The sequence below is a fragment of the Oncorhynchus mykiss genome, chromosome 8 (assembly GCF_013265735.2).
Source record: "Oncorhynchus mykiss isolate Arlee chromosome 8, USDA_OmykA_1.1, whole genome shotgun sequence".
Lineage (NCBI taxonomy): Eukaryota > Metazoa > Chordata > Actinopteri > Salmoniformes > Salmonidae > Oncorhynchus > Oncorhynchus mykiss.
This window is the reverse complement of record NC_048572.1, coordinates 62,510,175-62,525,122: the sequence shown is the minus strand read 5'-3', so window position 1 is coordinate 62,525,122 and position 14,948 is coordinate 62,510,175. Positions and strand designations below refer to the sequence as shown.

The 14,948-nt window shown below is 39.5% G+C and overlaps 1 protein-coding gene across 1 annotated transcript in view; it reads left to right on the top strand.

Annotated features, from left to right (window-relative positions):
* The window catches only part of LOC110530307 (BMP/retinoic acid-inducible neural-specific protein 3), a 94,463-nt gene extending 82,644 nt beyond the window's left edge, over window positions 1–11,819 (top strand). The window contains exons 7-8 of the mRNA XM_021613236.2: window positions 7,628–7,850; window positions 9,350–11,819. Of these exons, the coding sequence (XP_021468911.2) occupies window positions 7,628–7,850; window positions 9,350–10,469 (1,343 nt within the window). The 3' untranslated portion in view covers window positions 10,470–11,819. The remainder of the gene's footprint in view (window positions 1–7,627; window positions 7,851–9,349) is intronic.
* Window positions 11,820–14,948: the final 3,129 nt, after the last annotated feature.

Here is a 14,948-nt window from a genome sequence, read left to right as displayed (position 1 = left end):
AAAATATTATAGTGTGAGGAGAGACGAAACTTCCTTAAATTCCCTACCGTGAGAGCAACGATTTATAGCTTGCCACAAGCTCTTCATTGTCAGTGAAGTTTTACCTATAATTGCTACTACATCGCCATAGGACACTGTCTCGGAGCAAGGTACTCTCATATTCCTGCACTGCTGAAATACAAGTAAATGTACTGTGATCGATTTATAAAGACAAAAATGTGCATTTGTGGACCACGTATGGTTCATATGTGAGGACTGAGGAGCAAGGTCACTGCTTCCTCTTATTCCTGTATGAAGAAAAAATAAAGATTTACTATTAGAAAATGAATCGTGAACGGCATGTCAGTCAGAGGCAGTCTCCAGATTAGAGCAGTGACTTGGATTTTCTAACTGCATCCCAAATTACACCCTATTCCCTGTATAGTACACTACTTCTAACCAGAGCTCTATGTGCACTGATCAAAAGTGTTGCACTAAAAAGGGAATAGGGTGCCATTTGGGATGCAGGCCTAGTCTCCACTGTTAATTTTCATAGGCCTTTCAACCTGCCCAGTAAGTCTTATCACAATCTAGTTTAAAAGTGTGAGTTCAATGTAGTTCAAACTCAGTGGTACAGCATAAATTAAGAAGTAATACTATTTTTGAAACATAAATCAAAACCCAGATACAACTTAATACAAATCACAAGATAAGATGTGGGTCATGGGGGGGTCAGCCGCCTTCTATGGCAGCAATTTAAAAGCACCAGAAAATCAACTTGTAAAGTAATACAAGGTGAACGTTCTGTGGAAAGAAACAAAGCAAGTGCACACCTAAAAGATGTTTGATGGAGAAGAGGGAAATAACATGCTGTGAGTTTCCTCTGGTCTCCCACGGAAGGAAAGCAGTGGAATCAATGAACAATGATTAAAATAGTGTAACGATTCTCGTTGGTAGAAGGAGAGGAGGACCAAAATGCAAGCGTGGTAAGTGTTCGTCATATTTTAATTGAAGAACTGAACACTACACAAAATAACAACGAAGAGCAACCGAAACAGTTCTGCCAGGTGAACAGACACTAAACAGAAATTAAACACCCACAACCAAAATGGGGAAAACAGGCTACCTAAGTATGATTCTCAATCAGAGACAACGAACGACACCTGCCTCTGATTGAGAACCATACTATGCCAAACACATAGAAATAGAACAACATAGAAAAAAGAACATAGACTACCCATCCCAACTCACACCCTGACCAACCTAACACAAAGACAAAAAAGGAACTAAGGTCAGAACAGAACGTGACAAATAGGGAGATGCTGAGTCACATGTAGGCTAGCTTTGTCATTCACAACTCTAAGACTATTGAAATTATTGACAATATTGCATGTCCGCCTTACAAATAATCCTTCTGCCATAAAGGGAATTTAAGGGTAATGTTTGGTATATAAAATAGATCCGTTTAAATGATGCACTAACTGTAATTGGGAGCATAGTTAAATCCAATCTGTCTTCATCTAACTAGGCCATCTGAGTTCCTTTATACAAACAACCTTGATAATGCCCAAGGTTAATACGTTTTATTATCCAGAACCATCAAATACAAAACATTTTTTTTGTAATGTATGAGAATTCCAATGAATACATACCATAACATAACACACTAAATGGAGGGTCACAGATGTACATACAGAATAGTACAAGCTACTCTGAGACCAGATTGACTGTACACTGTTTCATTCCAACTGCGTCCTGTTGGTGTAACATACCGGAGCGTACTGCTTTCATGCTGTAGGAGCAATGAAACAGTATATTCTTGATACGCTCCCTTGGTCAGGTTAGAGAAACTGGTGCCCAGCTACAAGAACTGGGCTACTGTAGATCCAATATATGACTCAGCTCAACAAAATCTCCTCAGAAATGTACCCAAAGCATCGGCTTTGGTAGATGGACAGCAGGCAATATCTATGGCACTTAAAGTACATATTTTGTGGGAATTATCTCTCTCACAATGTATTGCTCACAAAGTATAAAAATCATTATTTTCAGGCAAGTATTCTGAGAAATACAGTGAGTTCCAAAAGTATTGGGACACATGTTTTATTGTTTTAGGTATGTGCTCCAGCACTTTGGATTTGAAATAATACAATGACTATGAGGTTAAAGCGCAGACTGTCAGCTTTAATTTGAGGATATTTTCATCCATATCAGGTGAACCGTTTTGAAATTACATCACTTTTTGTACATATTCCCTCCAATTTAGGGGACCAAAAGTATTGGGACAAATTCACATGAGTGTGTATTGAACTATTTGGTCCCATATTCATAGCACGCAACTACTACATCAAGCTTGTTAATCTACACATTTGTTGAATGCATTTGCTGTTTGTTTTTGTTGCGTTTCAGATAATTTTGTGCCCAGTGGAAACAAATGGGAAATCATGTATTGTGTCATTTTGGAGTCAATTTGATTGTAAATAAGAATGGAATATGCTTCTAAAGACTTCTACATTAATGTGGATGCTACCATGGTTCTGGATAATCCTGAATTAAGCGTGAATAATAATGAGTGAGAAAGTTACACACACAAATATCATATCCCCAGGACATGCAAATCTCTCACCATTACATTAACAGGGGAGGTTAGCATTTTGGGGGGTATGATATTTGTGCTTTTGGAGCTCACTGCAGCTGCTTGGCAAACCCTGAATGATTGAACCCCTCATGTTCACTCAATCTATTATTCAGGTCTGATCTCACCTCATGACTGGGGAAAATATTACATCTTCAAACAGCCATGCTAAATAACTGGTGGGCTTACTAAAGCTTCTAGTGTTACCTTCTCTGTTGTCAAATTTGACCTGGCAAGAGTAATTTAATACCTTTTCATGCCTATGCATAATACACAAAAGGAGTTTGATATTTTTCTTGGCAACAACAAAAAGACAGTTTCCGAACATGGCCAAATGTATAGGTTTCTAAACTCACGTGTACAGTATATCAATATCAAAGGAAACAGTTATCAATCATCTGTAGATATTTCCTTAGAAATCATAAGGCCATCTAGAGGATGTGACATTCCATCTTGCTACACACGGTAGCTTTTAAGCTGGAATTCTTAAATGGTGAAACTGCCACATCTTTTTGCCGTATCACAACAAAGATGTTTCCGTAAACAACAAACACAGCAGCATATGTACTGCACTTCTTTTTTACCTTGATGCGTGACACTCCCCACCTTAAATACTGAATTATCTGAGCTTTTTAGATCAAGAGCTGGTGTTGGTGTCAGGTTTTTATGTTTCAGCACTGTGAGAAAGACCCAGCGTTCGGAGTTTACTGTGAGGAGGCAACAAAGCAGAACTGATTTTTCTTTTCCACCGTGAGGCTTTTATTAGCAAAAGTGAGGATATAGTCAGCAAAATGTACAACTATTTACAAACATAATAAACTGTCTCAAATAGAGCTTTTCAAACCAAACCCAGGCTACAATAACACCTGAAACCTCAGCAGCATGCCAACCTGTTCCCTGTCCCGCAAATGAAGGAATGACAGGGTTTAAATACCAATACCTATGATGCAACCAATGAGAACAAGCCAATTAACATTATGATCAATTAACATTCAGCAGCATAAAATAACATCTAAACGTCTTCAGATGATACACTCACGAATAACCTTGAGCACACATATCAATTACAGTGCAACCATTCTTTTAGCATGAATACAATCTGGGATAAGAACATGTACGTCCACCCGGGATAAGACATTTCCGCTATACCCATACACTGAATAAACCATGCACACTTGAACGCACCCCATCGCCTGTCAATTCTCTGGGAATGAACAGATAACCCTCTACGAACAACAAGGTAACCATTTACCAAAAGGACATCGCTAGCCCCACATTAAACACAAACAATTCATAAATGCATGTGTTTATCATGAACCATTAACCGTTTGCAATTTTGGATTATTGATAAAAGCACATCTTTAGATTCTGTGACTAATATCATAGGACGATCGTCACAAACACCAACCTTGGAAAGAGGAATCGTTGTAGTAGTGGAGATTGATCTTCTTTAAGAGTTTGTGAAACCTTAGAGCACGGCAGTGGTGTTTGTCCATACTAAAATCACCCACCAGAGTTCAATAAGCAGAAATCTGATAGCATTGCTTTCCCAACTGTGTGTGCAAAGGCCAAATATATTTATTGTTCAGGCTTTATCAGCACTGACAGAAAGTGAGGTGCATTTCTCATATGAACAATGTTCATACATATGTTCAAGACAAAATATTGATTTCTTGAAGAAAGGCTCTTGAAAATATAGTTAAACCACAGTATTCCTTGAGCCTAGGTGAAATACTTGTTTATCTGATGGAAAAGCTGCAAGCCTCACATTAAGAAAGTGAATGGCTGTTTAGACAGCATTATGTTACGTTGTGAGTTACCCAACAGAGAGAGAATTATAAGCCATTTACAAGGCAATAGAGCTCAACTATCAATGCATACCAGAACCTGTCATTGGGTAAGACTATACAGTATGTGTTGCTTTCTCCGACTGTCAAATCAAACACAGTGCTTCTGCTCATCATTATTTGGCTGTGGCCTGGGAGTAATACATTTTTGATCTATCAGGGCAGGCAGGGGTCAATAATCCAGAATAGTGGGGTAAGATACAAAAACGTCAGGCAGTCACAGGGTCAGGGCAGGCAGAACAGTCAAAACAGGAAGGACTAGAAAACAGGAGCAAGAAACAGGCAGGAGCAGGGAAACAAACGCTTGTAGGTTTTACGAACACAACGAAATGGCAACAGACAAACAGAGAACACAGGTATAAATACACAGGGGGAAGATGGGCGACACCTGGAGTGGGGTGGAGACAAGCACAAGACAGGTGAAACAGATCAGTGTGTGACAGTATAGTGTCTTAGCTTACACATTTTACAGTTTATCTCAAGTGGTACGATCTCATTCTGAAGGGATTTCTTAATTAATGTTTAGAAAATTGGAGTCTTTAAGGGATTAGAGTAATCTCTAAACAAAAGCATCTATTAAGATATTAACTTAACGTTAATTAGTCCAGTTGCATATCACATTATATGCCACTAGAAAGCCAAGTGTCCATCAACTATGCACATGATGATGTCTTTCCAATCCGATACAGATTGCATTTTCCATGCTCAGTCTGAGCGCAACAAGATCCCCCTAAATATGTAATATTTCAGAATCTGATATTTCAGAATCTGATTCGGGGGGAAAGGGAAAAGGTTTTTCTTAGTCCTATCTCTGGAATATAAAGTGTTGAAAAATGCCATAGAAGAATTGGAACCTTGTTCATAAAGAGCTAACATCAATTGCAGTAGTTCCTACAGATAGTTTACCATTCCCGACAAGTTTTACCTTGTGACAAGTGCAGACTTTATGTCATTGTACCATATAGTGAGTGCATTCTAACTATAATGTCAAATATGGTGGAAGCACTGTATAGTAGTTGCCGTCAAAGTGCCACAAGCAACCATTTGATGTCTTTGCGATGATGGCTTGACAGCCATGTCTCACTGTGTTTTCCACTTGAAGTATTCCAGTAGGAGTAGAATACACATGGAAAGAAAAAAGAAGACATGTGTTTGAAGGAAGGATGGTAAACTTAGATCTCTTTAGCAATATGTTTATAACTTCTTCAATCAAAGAAATTGAAGAGTTGTGGGGAAGCCAAGGGGGATTCCTTAAAGATTCAACCCTGACAGGTGCAGTATTCAGAAACAACGTTATTTGTTTTATTTACTAAGCTTAATCCATTGAGAAATGGGAAGATATCTCACTGTACTCCAGGCAGACGACATCTGCTCTGTAATTCTGACATGTATTGCAACATACAACTCAAAGACACAAGCTTTATGGCAGAGCAATGTCCTCTATTAAAATAATGGCTTCACCCTCCCTAATATAAAATGATAGTTGCAGCACTGCCATGCAAAACCATGATTCAAAATACTTGTTTTTGAGCTAAATGAACAAGCTGAGGCAGCCATCAGTTTCCTGTCCATTCTCTTTATGGTCATATGAATCACTAATACGCCCAACAGAATGAGAATGGGCAGTGTCCATTATGGAATATAACCTCATCCCTTTATCTGACACATTTCGAAAGGCCGATATTGTCCATCAATTTGAACATAAAGTCATAAATGCCAGAAAAAGGGGAATAGACTGACAAATTCATTTTGTGTGCTGTGAATCCTAATGATCATTCAAACGGCCTGGGTTATACAGTGCATGTGGAGGGAAGCAGAGGAATTGATCACTCCAGTTATTGGTCAGGCAGAGACTCAATGGCTGCATCCCACATGGCAACCTATTCCCATCCTCATGCTCCCTGTTAAAAAGTAGTACACTACTGTATAAAGGGAATAGGGTGCCATTTGGGATGCATCCAATGTTTCACTTCTGTATGTGGGTGAGCCTGACAAGCAGCAGGCTATAGGGTAGCAAAGTGAAAGATGCGGTTTTTATTCTATGATATTACCACTGGATAGCCTTGGCTTGTCCGGTGGTTGGTTAGAATGCATAAGTACATGCTAAGAAGATGTGTTATTTGATGTGGGTATAATGTAGTGTCTAACCACATATGAAATCAGCAAGTACAGTGCCTCCTTGTGTCAGATGAAAGTAGGTAACCATAAGGGCATAACATCTCTGATTGCCTTGTACCTGATATGTAAGTAAGGCAGTTATATACTGATCACTGCTTATTCTGTTTTCCAAAAAAAGGGACGTAGTGTTTGTCAGAGCACCAAAGTGCACCATAACTGCATGTGATAATATGCCGACAACCGAGTCATCTGGTAAGGTTTTTTCACTAGCAGTTCCTCTGGTGTAATGCCCATGTCAATAAATAATTACGCAGGATATCTATCGAGATAGAAAGCAATTAAATAATTGACTACTACCATTAACAAACAAAGCATTTAACACTGAACACACTAAGGGATCCATCAATCCAAATACCTATTGCTACATCACATGCATTTCAAATTGATAGTATGAATAGATGTGACACCGTGAGCCTGGTGTGTAAAACAATTGAGCCGTTGAATGTGCTAAACTAACACTGTAATGCCAAAGCTAATGTTATCAAACTAATTTGGTGTTGGCTCTGGGAGCCCAAGGTAGTTCACTCAGGATCATTGAGCACTGTAATGTCCTGAGCCCGCCAGTGCACTGCAATTTACTCACTTGCATTATGCCAAAAGTAGCACATGTGATAATAGAAGCTCCAGCCCCCATAACAATTGCAGGTCTCACCCAGTTGGGCTTTGTAAAAAAAAGTGTCTTCATTGCAGTGATTTGATAGGATACCTCATGTCAGCTGCATGGGTAGACAACTTTCCTACAGCATAAGTAGGAAGTCTCTGCATAGTTTAAATTAGCACAGTGTCCCAAGAATATAAATACCAGGAGCTGTCCATGGTAGATTTAGGGATATGGACCATAATTGCACAATAAAAGGTACCAGCCATGATTAAAATACCTTGTATTTAAAAAGATTACGTAGTGTATTGATGGATATGTGAAATGATTGACTTTGTGTTAAATAAAACGCTAATCTTATTTTCTTGTGATTGTTTCTCAATTTCTTAGACGAATTCAAGGCCTTCATGAAAAAACTACCAACAGACCATTTTTTAAACACATCCTCGGTATTCAAGTTTTGGGCAGCAGATGCAGCTCTCCAGAGGCGCTACATCCAATTGGAGAGCAGCACCAATTTCATTCTTGGGAAAGCCCAGAAGATTGTGAGGAAACTCTTCTCTCTGAGCAAGCGATGTCCCAAACTGCCAAGGATCAGCCTCCCAAGAGAAAGGTATAATAATGGGAACATTGCATGCTCTCAAATCATTCCACAAATAGATTACAATATCTGCCACATCAGAGATGAAAACGTCTTTATATTGGCTTTTGAACATCTTACACCTACTTTAAATTACGTGAATTATTACATAGAACCACTTACAACCACTTCATGGCATTTTATCACCACTTTGTGTCCTCTTTTATATCAAGTCATTTGACCAAGCAAAGTTATTTTATTTGGGTCAGGTCTTAATACTATTCCCTATAGTTAAAACAGTACACCCTTAATCACATATACATGGCTGAGTTGTCTGTCAATTTAGAGGCAATTTGGTATCTGATGCTGTGTGAAAACCAGGCCAAGCATCTGAAATGAAATAGAGACAGAGCTGTTTAGTGTCTCCACCCTGATTGAAGGGGTCTGGGTGATGTGAGGTCTGCGGTGGCATGTCTGTAATCAAGTGCTCTTAGAGACAACAGGTTGGTGTGAACCACTTGCTCACTGAACACCCACATTTCTGTGACAAGCACTACCTCTGGCTGTCATTCACTCATTAAACTCTGTTCAAACAAATAACAACAATCTATTCAGCTCAGCTGAGCCAGAAGATTTCTACATCATCATCATCATCATCCTGTGCTATATAATCCCCCATTTTGGAATGCGGAAAGGAATAAGTTGCATATTTCAGCTTTACGTAGTGCAATTCCCAATACAGAACCGGTTGAAGAAAATTCGTCTTTGCAGAAGCAACTCCAGCATAGAGCTTTGTAGAAAGTTACAGCAAAGTACTCAATTGTTAATTTATTTACAATATTTGAGTTTTTTTCCCTCAAATGTGGTTGCACCAAAAATATCTCATCCTAACAATGCTTGTACATAATTCATGAACACAGACTTAAGCTCAAATTCACTTTACAGTGAACATTAAGTATAGCACGTAAAATCTAATAAAATCAAAGAACACATTAGCTATGACATATTAGTACTTCAAAGAACAATCCTTCATAAGTATGTTGTGCCAGTTCTGGAACATGCTATGCATAACTCTGGAAGACACCTATCCTCCAGAGTAAACTGAACAGGTGGAAGAAGGATCTTCTGCGTAGGGTTCTTGGTATTCTTCTGAATCCCTAAGACGGATGCCCACATCAATCATTATTTGGCACTCACTAAATGGGATGATGTTAAGTGAAAGTTAAAACATCGTCTTCACTTATGTCTTTTATGCACTCTTCCTCTGTCCTTTCTAAAGGCTACAATAGTGTTAATCAAAAGAAAGTAATTGGATTAATGAATGAATACATTTATTGATGAAGAGCACTTATAAAGCATTTTAAGTAAAGATGATTCCAAAGTCAAATTATGTTATTGAAAATAATTATGTTAATCTTAATAACGAATGTGACTACTGATGTTTGCGGAGAACACATTACACAAATGTCTCTCTTCTTGTTTCACGAATTAGCTTATTTTATTTACCTAATATTGTGCTCTTTTCTCTTTAGGACACCAGGATTTTGGCTGAACAGGGCCCAGTCACTCCTGTACTGCAATGAGCATGGAGTCCTGGGCACGTTTTCAGAGGAGGTGCAGAGCTGCACCTGCACTGCAGAGCACAGTAGTGCCTGCCAGGGGACAGTGCCCTGTGAGGTCGGAGAAGGGTCATCCTGCCTCTCATGTGCCCCAGACAACATCACACGCTGTGGCTCCTGCCACCTTGGCAACATCCTGCACCTGGGCTCATGTCGGCCCAACATAGCAAACTCTCTGGACCACTACCTGAACATTGACTTTGACATGCCGGATGCAGAGTTCAAGTACCTGCTCCAGCGGCTGGACAGTCGCATGGAAGTCCATGCCATCTACATCAGCAATGACGTGCGTCTAGGCAGCTGGTTCAACCCAGCCTGGAGGAAACGCATGCTCCTCACTCTAAAGAGCAACAAAAACAAATCCAACCTCATTCATATGCTAATGGGTATCTCATTCCAGATCTGCTCTACTAAAAACAGTACCCTGGAGCCTGTGCCTGCCATCTATGTCAACCCATTTGGGGGTAGCCACTCAGAGAGTTGGTTCATGCCTGTCAACCAGCAGGACTTCCCAGACTGGGAAAGAACTAAGGTGGATGCCTCTCTGCAGTGCTACAACTGGACACTGATGCTGGGCACCAAGTGGAAGTCCTTCTTCGAGACGGTGCACATTTACCTGCGCAGCCGCATCCTGACCGATGACCCCACCGTCAACGAGACCCTTTTCTACGAACCCCTGGACCTAGATGACCACACGTCCAACCTGGGCTACATGAAGATCAACAATCTCAAGGTGTTCGGCTACAGCATGCACTTTGACCCCGAGGGCATCAAAGACCTGATTCTGCAGCTGGACTACCCTTACACGCAAGGCACCCAGGACGCAGCCTTTCATATGCTGCTGGAGATGAGAGACCGCATCAACCGGCTCTCCCCGCCTGGATTGCAGGCATTGGACCTCTTTTCATGTCTGCTCCGCCACAGGCTCAAGCTCTCCACTAGTGAGGTGGTGCGCATCCGAGACTCCCTCCAGATTTTCAACTCCAAGCTGCCGAATTCCTCGGAGGCAGAGCTGGGCCAATTGTGCAGCTAGCTCAGTCTAAATTAGAGTCCAGAGAGTGCTGTGCTGCGCTGCTGGTTACTCTTCAGTCAGTTGCCAATTTATCCATCTGGTTTGGAAAACATGCACATACATTTCTCTGAGATGTCTAGAGCATTCCTATACACTGGTTGACAGAGCTCAGAGTGTGTTGGCTCTGTTGGATGTGGAGTGATGTCATGACAACAGATTTTGCTTTCCACAGATAGAGTTTTTAATATAAAGAGCAAGGAACTGAGTTTGGAAAATAATTGCTCTGGATTGTTCATCTGTTGGCAGTAAGTTGAGGAAACAGAAGAGGATTTCCCTTTCTAACGCTTTTTTCTTTGGTTACAGAATGATTTCATTTAAAAGAGTCTGATGGGCTGAATGAGTTGATTATGCTTACAAAATGACACATTGGTTTCCTTACCCTGTAAGCAGTCTATGGACAAGGTTTGACAGCAATCCATGTTTTGGTTTAGTTTCCCTGGCACTGTTTCCACATGCTAATGTTTTGGAATTTGTGGCAGAAATCCCATTCAAGTCATGGGACCGATATTAGCATTTTTCACATCCAAATCATGTCCACATTTCTTAAAGTATCTAAAGTTGAATGTAAAGCCCAACAAAGTCACTTATGAGTTTAACATGATGCCCAGAAAATTCTAATATCGTTCATGACTTTGTGCCACAAATGCTAAAACATTAGCATGTGGAAACTGTGCCAGGGAAACTAAACCAAAACATGGATTGCTGTCATACCTTGTCCATAGACTGCTTACAGTGTAAGGAAACCAATGTGTCATTTTGTAATTTGGGTGAACTATCCCTTCAACGGTTTATTATGATAATCATCCCCAAAAATTTTATCCTTGCCTTTCCATTTTATCTGGCATTCAAAATCCTGTAAAATATGTATTTGTGCTTAAAATTTGGTTGGGAAGCCCAATAGTAAATATTTCTATTTATTTATTCAGCAACATTACTTTACCAAAAGAAGCTGAACATAGTGGCAAAATGAATGGTTAAAATGTTTTAAATGTTGAAATATCCTTTTGAGAGGATTTCAAAAGGTCTGTGGATACAGCTGTGTACATATTGCTCCATCTAAATCTAGATGTGGAAAGTACACATTGCTTTTTAGATAACGAAGTGCAAAGACCAAAAAAATATTTGTAACAAAATAAAATCATGCCTTATGATGGAGAATCAATGTTCAGATAAAAAGCACATTCAGCTGAATGTTTCATTTTCAGGCTAGACCTTTTGAATATACAATTGAAGTCAGAAGTTTACATACACTTAGGTTGGAGCAATTAAAACTCATTTTTTAACCACTCCACAAATTTATTGTTAACAAACTATAGGACATCTACTTTGTGCATGACACAAGTACATAATTCACTGTATCACAATTCCAGTGGGTCAGAAGTTAACATACACTAAGTTGGCTGTGCCTTTAAACAGCTTGGAAATTCCAGAAAATTATGTCATGGCTTTAGAGGCTTCTGACAGGCTAATTGACATAATTTGAGTCAATTGGAGGTATACCTGTGTATATCTATTTCAAGGCCTACCTTCAAACTCAGTGCCTCTTTGCTTGACATCATCAGAAAATCAAAATAACTCAGCCAAGATGTCAGAAAAACAATTGTAGACCTCCACAAGTCTGGTTCATCCTTGTGAGCAATTTCCAAATGCCTGAAGGTACCACGTTCATCTGTACAAACAATAGTACGCAAGTATAAACACCATGGGACCACGCAGTCGTCATACCACTCAGGAAGGAGACAAATTCTGTCTCCTAGAAATGAACATACTTTGGTGTGAAAAGTGCGAATCAATCCCAGAACAACAGCAATTGACCCTATGAAGATGCTGGAGGAAACAGGCACAAAAGTGTCTATATCCACAGTAAAACAAGTCCTATATCGACATAACCTGAAAGGCTGCTCAGCAAGGAAGAAGCCACTGTTCCAAAACCGCCATAAAAAAGCCAGACGGTTTGCAACTCACATGGTGACAAAGGTCAGACTTTTTGGAGAAATGTCCTCTGGTCTGATGAAACAAAAATAGAACTGTTTGGCCATAATGACCATCGTTATGTTTGGAGGGAAAAGGGGTAGGCTTGCAAGCTGAAGAACATCATCCCAACTGTGAAGCACGGGGGTGGCAGCATCATGTTGTGGGGGTGCTTTGCTGCCGGAGGGACTGGTGCACTTCACAAAATAGATGGCATCATGAGGATGGAAATTAAGTGGATAGATTGAAGCAACATCAAGACATCAGTCAGGAAGTAATATCTTGGTCGCAAATGGGTCTTCCAAATGGATAATGACCCCAAGCATGCTTCCAAAGTTGTGGCAAAATGGCTTAATGACAACAAAGTCAAGGTATTGGAGCGGCCATCACAAAGCACTGACCTCAATCCTATAGAAAAGTTGTGGCAGAACTGAAAAAGCGTGTGTGAGCAAGGAGGCCTACGAATCTGACTCAGTTACACCAGCTCTGTCAGGAGGACTGGGCCAAAATTCATCCAACTTATTGTGGGAAGCTTGTGGAAGGCTACCCAAAATGTTTGACCCAAGTTAAACAATTTAAAGGCAATGTTACCAAATACTAATTGAGTGTATGTAAACTTCTGACCCACTGGGAATGTGATGAAATAAATAAAAGCTGAAAAAAATCATTCTCTCTATTATTCTGACATTTCACATTCTTAAAATAAAGTGGTGATCCTAACTGACCTAAGACAGGGAATTTTTACAGGTATTGTGAAAACTGAGTTTAAATGTAGTTGACTAAGGTGTATGTAAACTTCTGAATTCAACTGTATTTTGCAACCATAACACCACATTTTTGGAATTGGCCAACTGTATTTGCATTCTAATGAGTACACCGTATTTTTAGATCTTACCTGTAAATGTCAGTCACAATTCCAGTTCAAAGGTGTTTTTTTTAGCTCAAACCTTTATTCATTTTTTTCACGATAGGCCTACACGTTGAAATTCAAATGAATATGTGCTGGAGGACATACATTTTTGTTGGTATAATATTACATCTGGATATGTTTGAAATATTTTACACTGATTGTGATGGTTCAACAATTTGCCGTACTGCTATGGTATCTCCATTTCATATGTTAAAGTACTATTTGGTCTTTCATTATCTACAAAACCTACACCTTGAGTGAAAACTTACTGTCATAAATCTACTACTGGAATAGCTGTGTTTCTTGGATTATCAATTGTGCCATTTGACAAGAGTGAGCAAGGAACCTTTGGTCTTGACAAAGAAGACATATTTAAATGTCCCTCTTCACAGTACGAATCCTCTGTGTCGCTAATATATAAAGTGCAGCATTTGCAAGGTAAAAAAACAAACATTTACAAGGTTGTCACAGAGCACGGGAACCAAACACACATTGTCACATCAGATAAAGCTCACTGTGCCTCTGAACAACCTGGGAAAAACCTCAGACTATTTTAATAAGATGGGAGTCACAAACACAGAGTTTATAAATAAAAGTGATTTATCTTGGTGTCATCAAGAAATCAGCACTCGCCCTTCAGCTAATCGCCAGGACAGTGGAGGAAACCCAATCAATCAAGGAGGGTCTATTATGCTTTGTAAACTATTCAAACATTCCCACAAGAAAGGGAGTTGGCTATTTTTCTCCAATGATTTATGATGTTTTGAGAGTCCAATAACTGCATTAATGTTGTGGAATTGCTGAAATAAAATGAGGTGTTGTGCTTGGATTATTTTTTGCCTGTACATGTGTAGGTCATGTAGTAAAGTCATCAATTACCATTTGAATGATGAGTTTGGGGAATTGTTAGAAATACAAATTGTCTGGAGAATAGATTATTGATAGCAGGGAAAGAGAGAGAGACTAGGAACATTATCAACAACAAATAAATGTACTATCGCAATTTCATTACTATGGACATTATCATATAATGGAGACATTCAACTTTCCACTCCACTGCACATCCACTTGCATATCAGTCTGAAATCTAAGCATGCAAAGGAATGCATAAACTCTCCTTGACTTGATTGGCTAGCCTCTCATTACATTATAAATAGTATTCACTGAGTACAGCAGAGGATTTCAAAGAGCATTTATTTGCTATTTTGTTTATTCCTGTTTGTTGCCTCTGACTGCCTCAGTCCGTAAGACAGTAACTGACAGTTAAGCATGGCTGGCAGCACGCGGCACTTATCATACTACCCAGATGTTCTTCTTCCTGACTTTGTATTATTTAATGTCAATCAGTGGTGTGCATTTCTTCAATTTCTTCCCATTCGGCCAAATTGCACTTATTTTTACATTTGCTGCACTTCATTGTTAGTGGCGGTCGTCCTTGAGCTTTTTATGGCCACCATGTACCTGGCTGGAAAGCCCTTTTCATGTGTGCTCTATCTAGTTTTCATTGGTGATAGGATGCCTGGTATGTAAATATCCCTGTGGAAATAAATGGCCTTCTG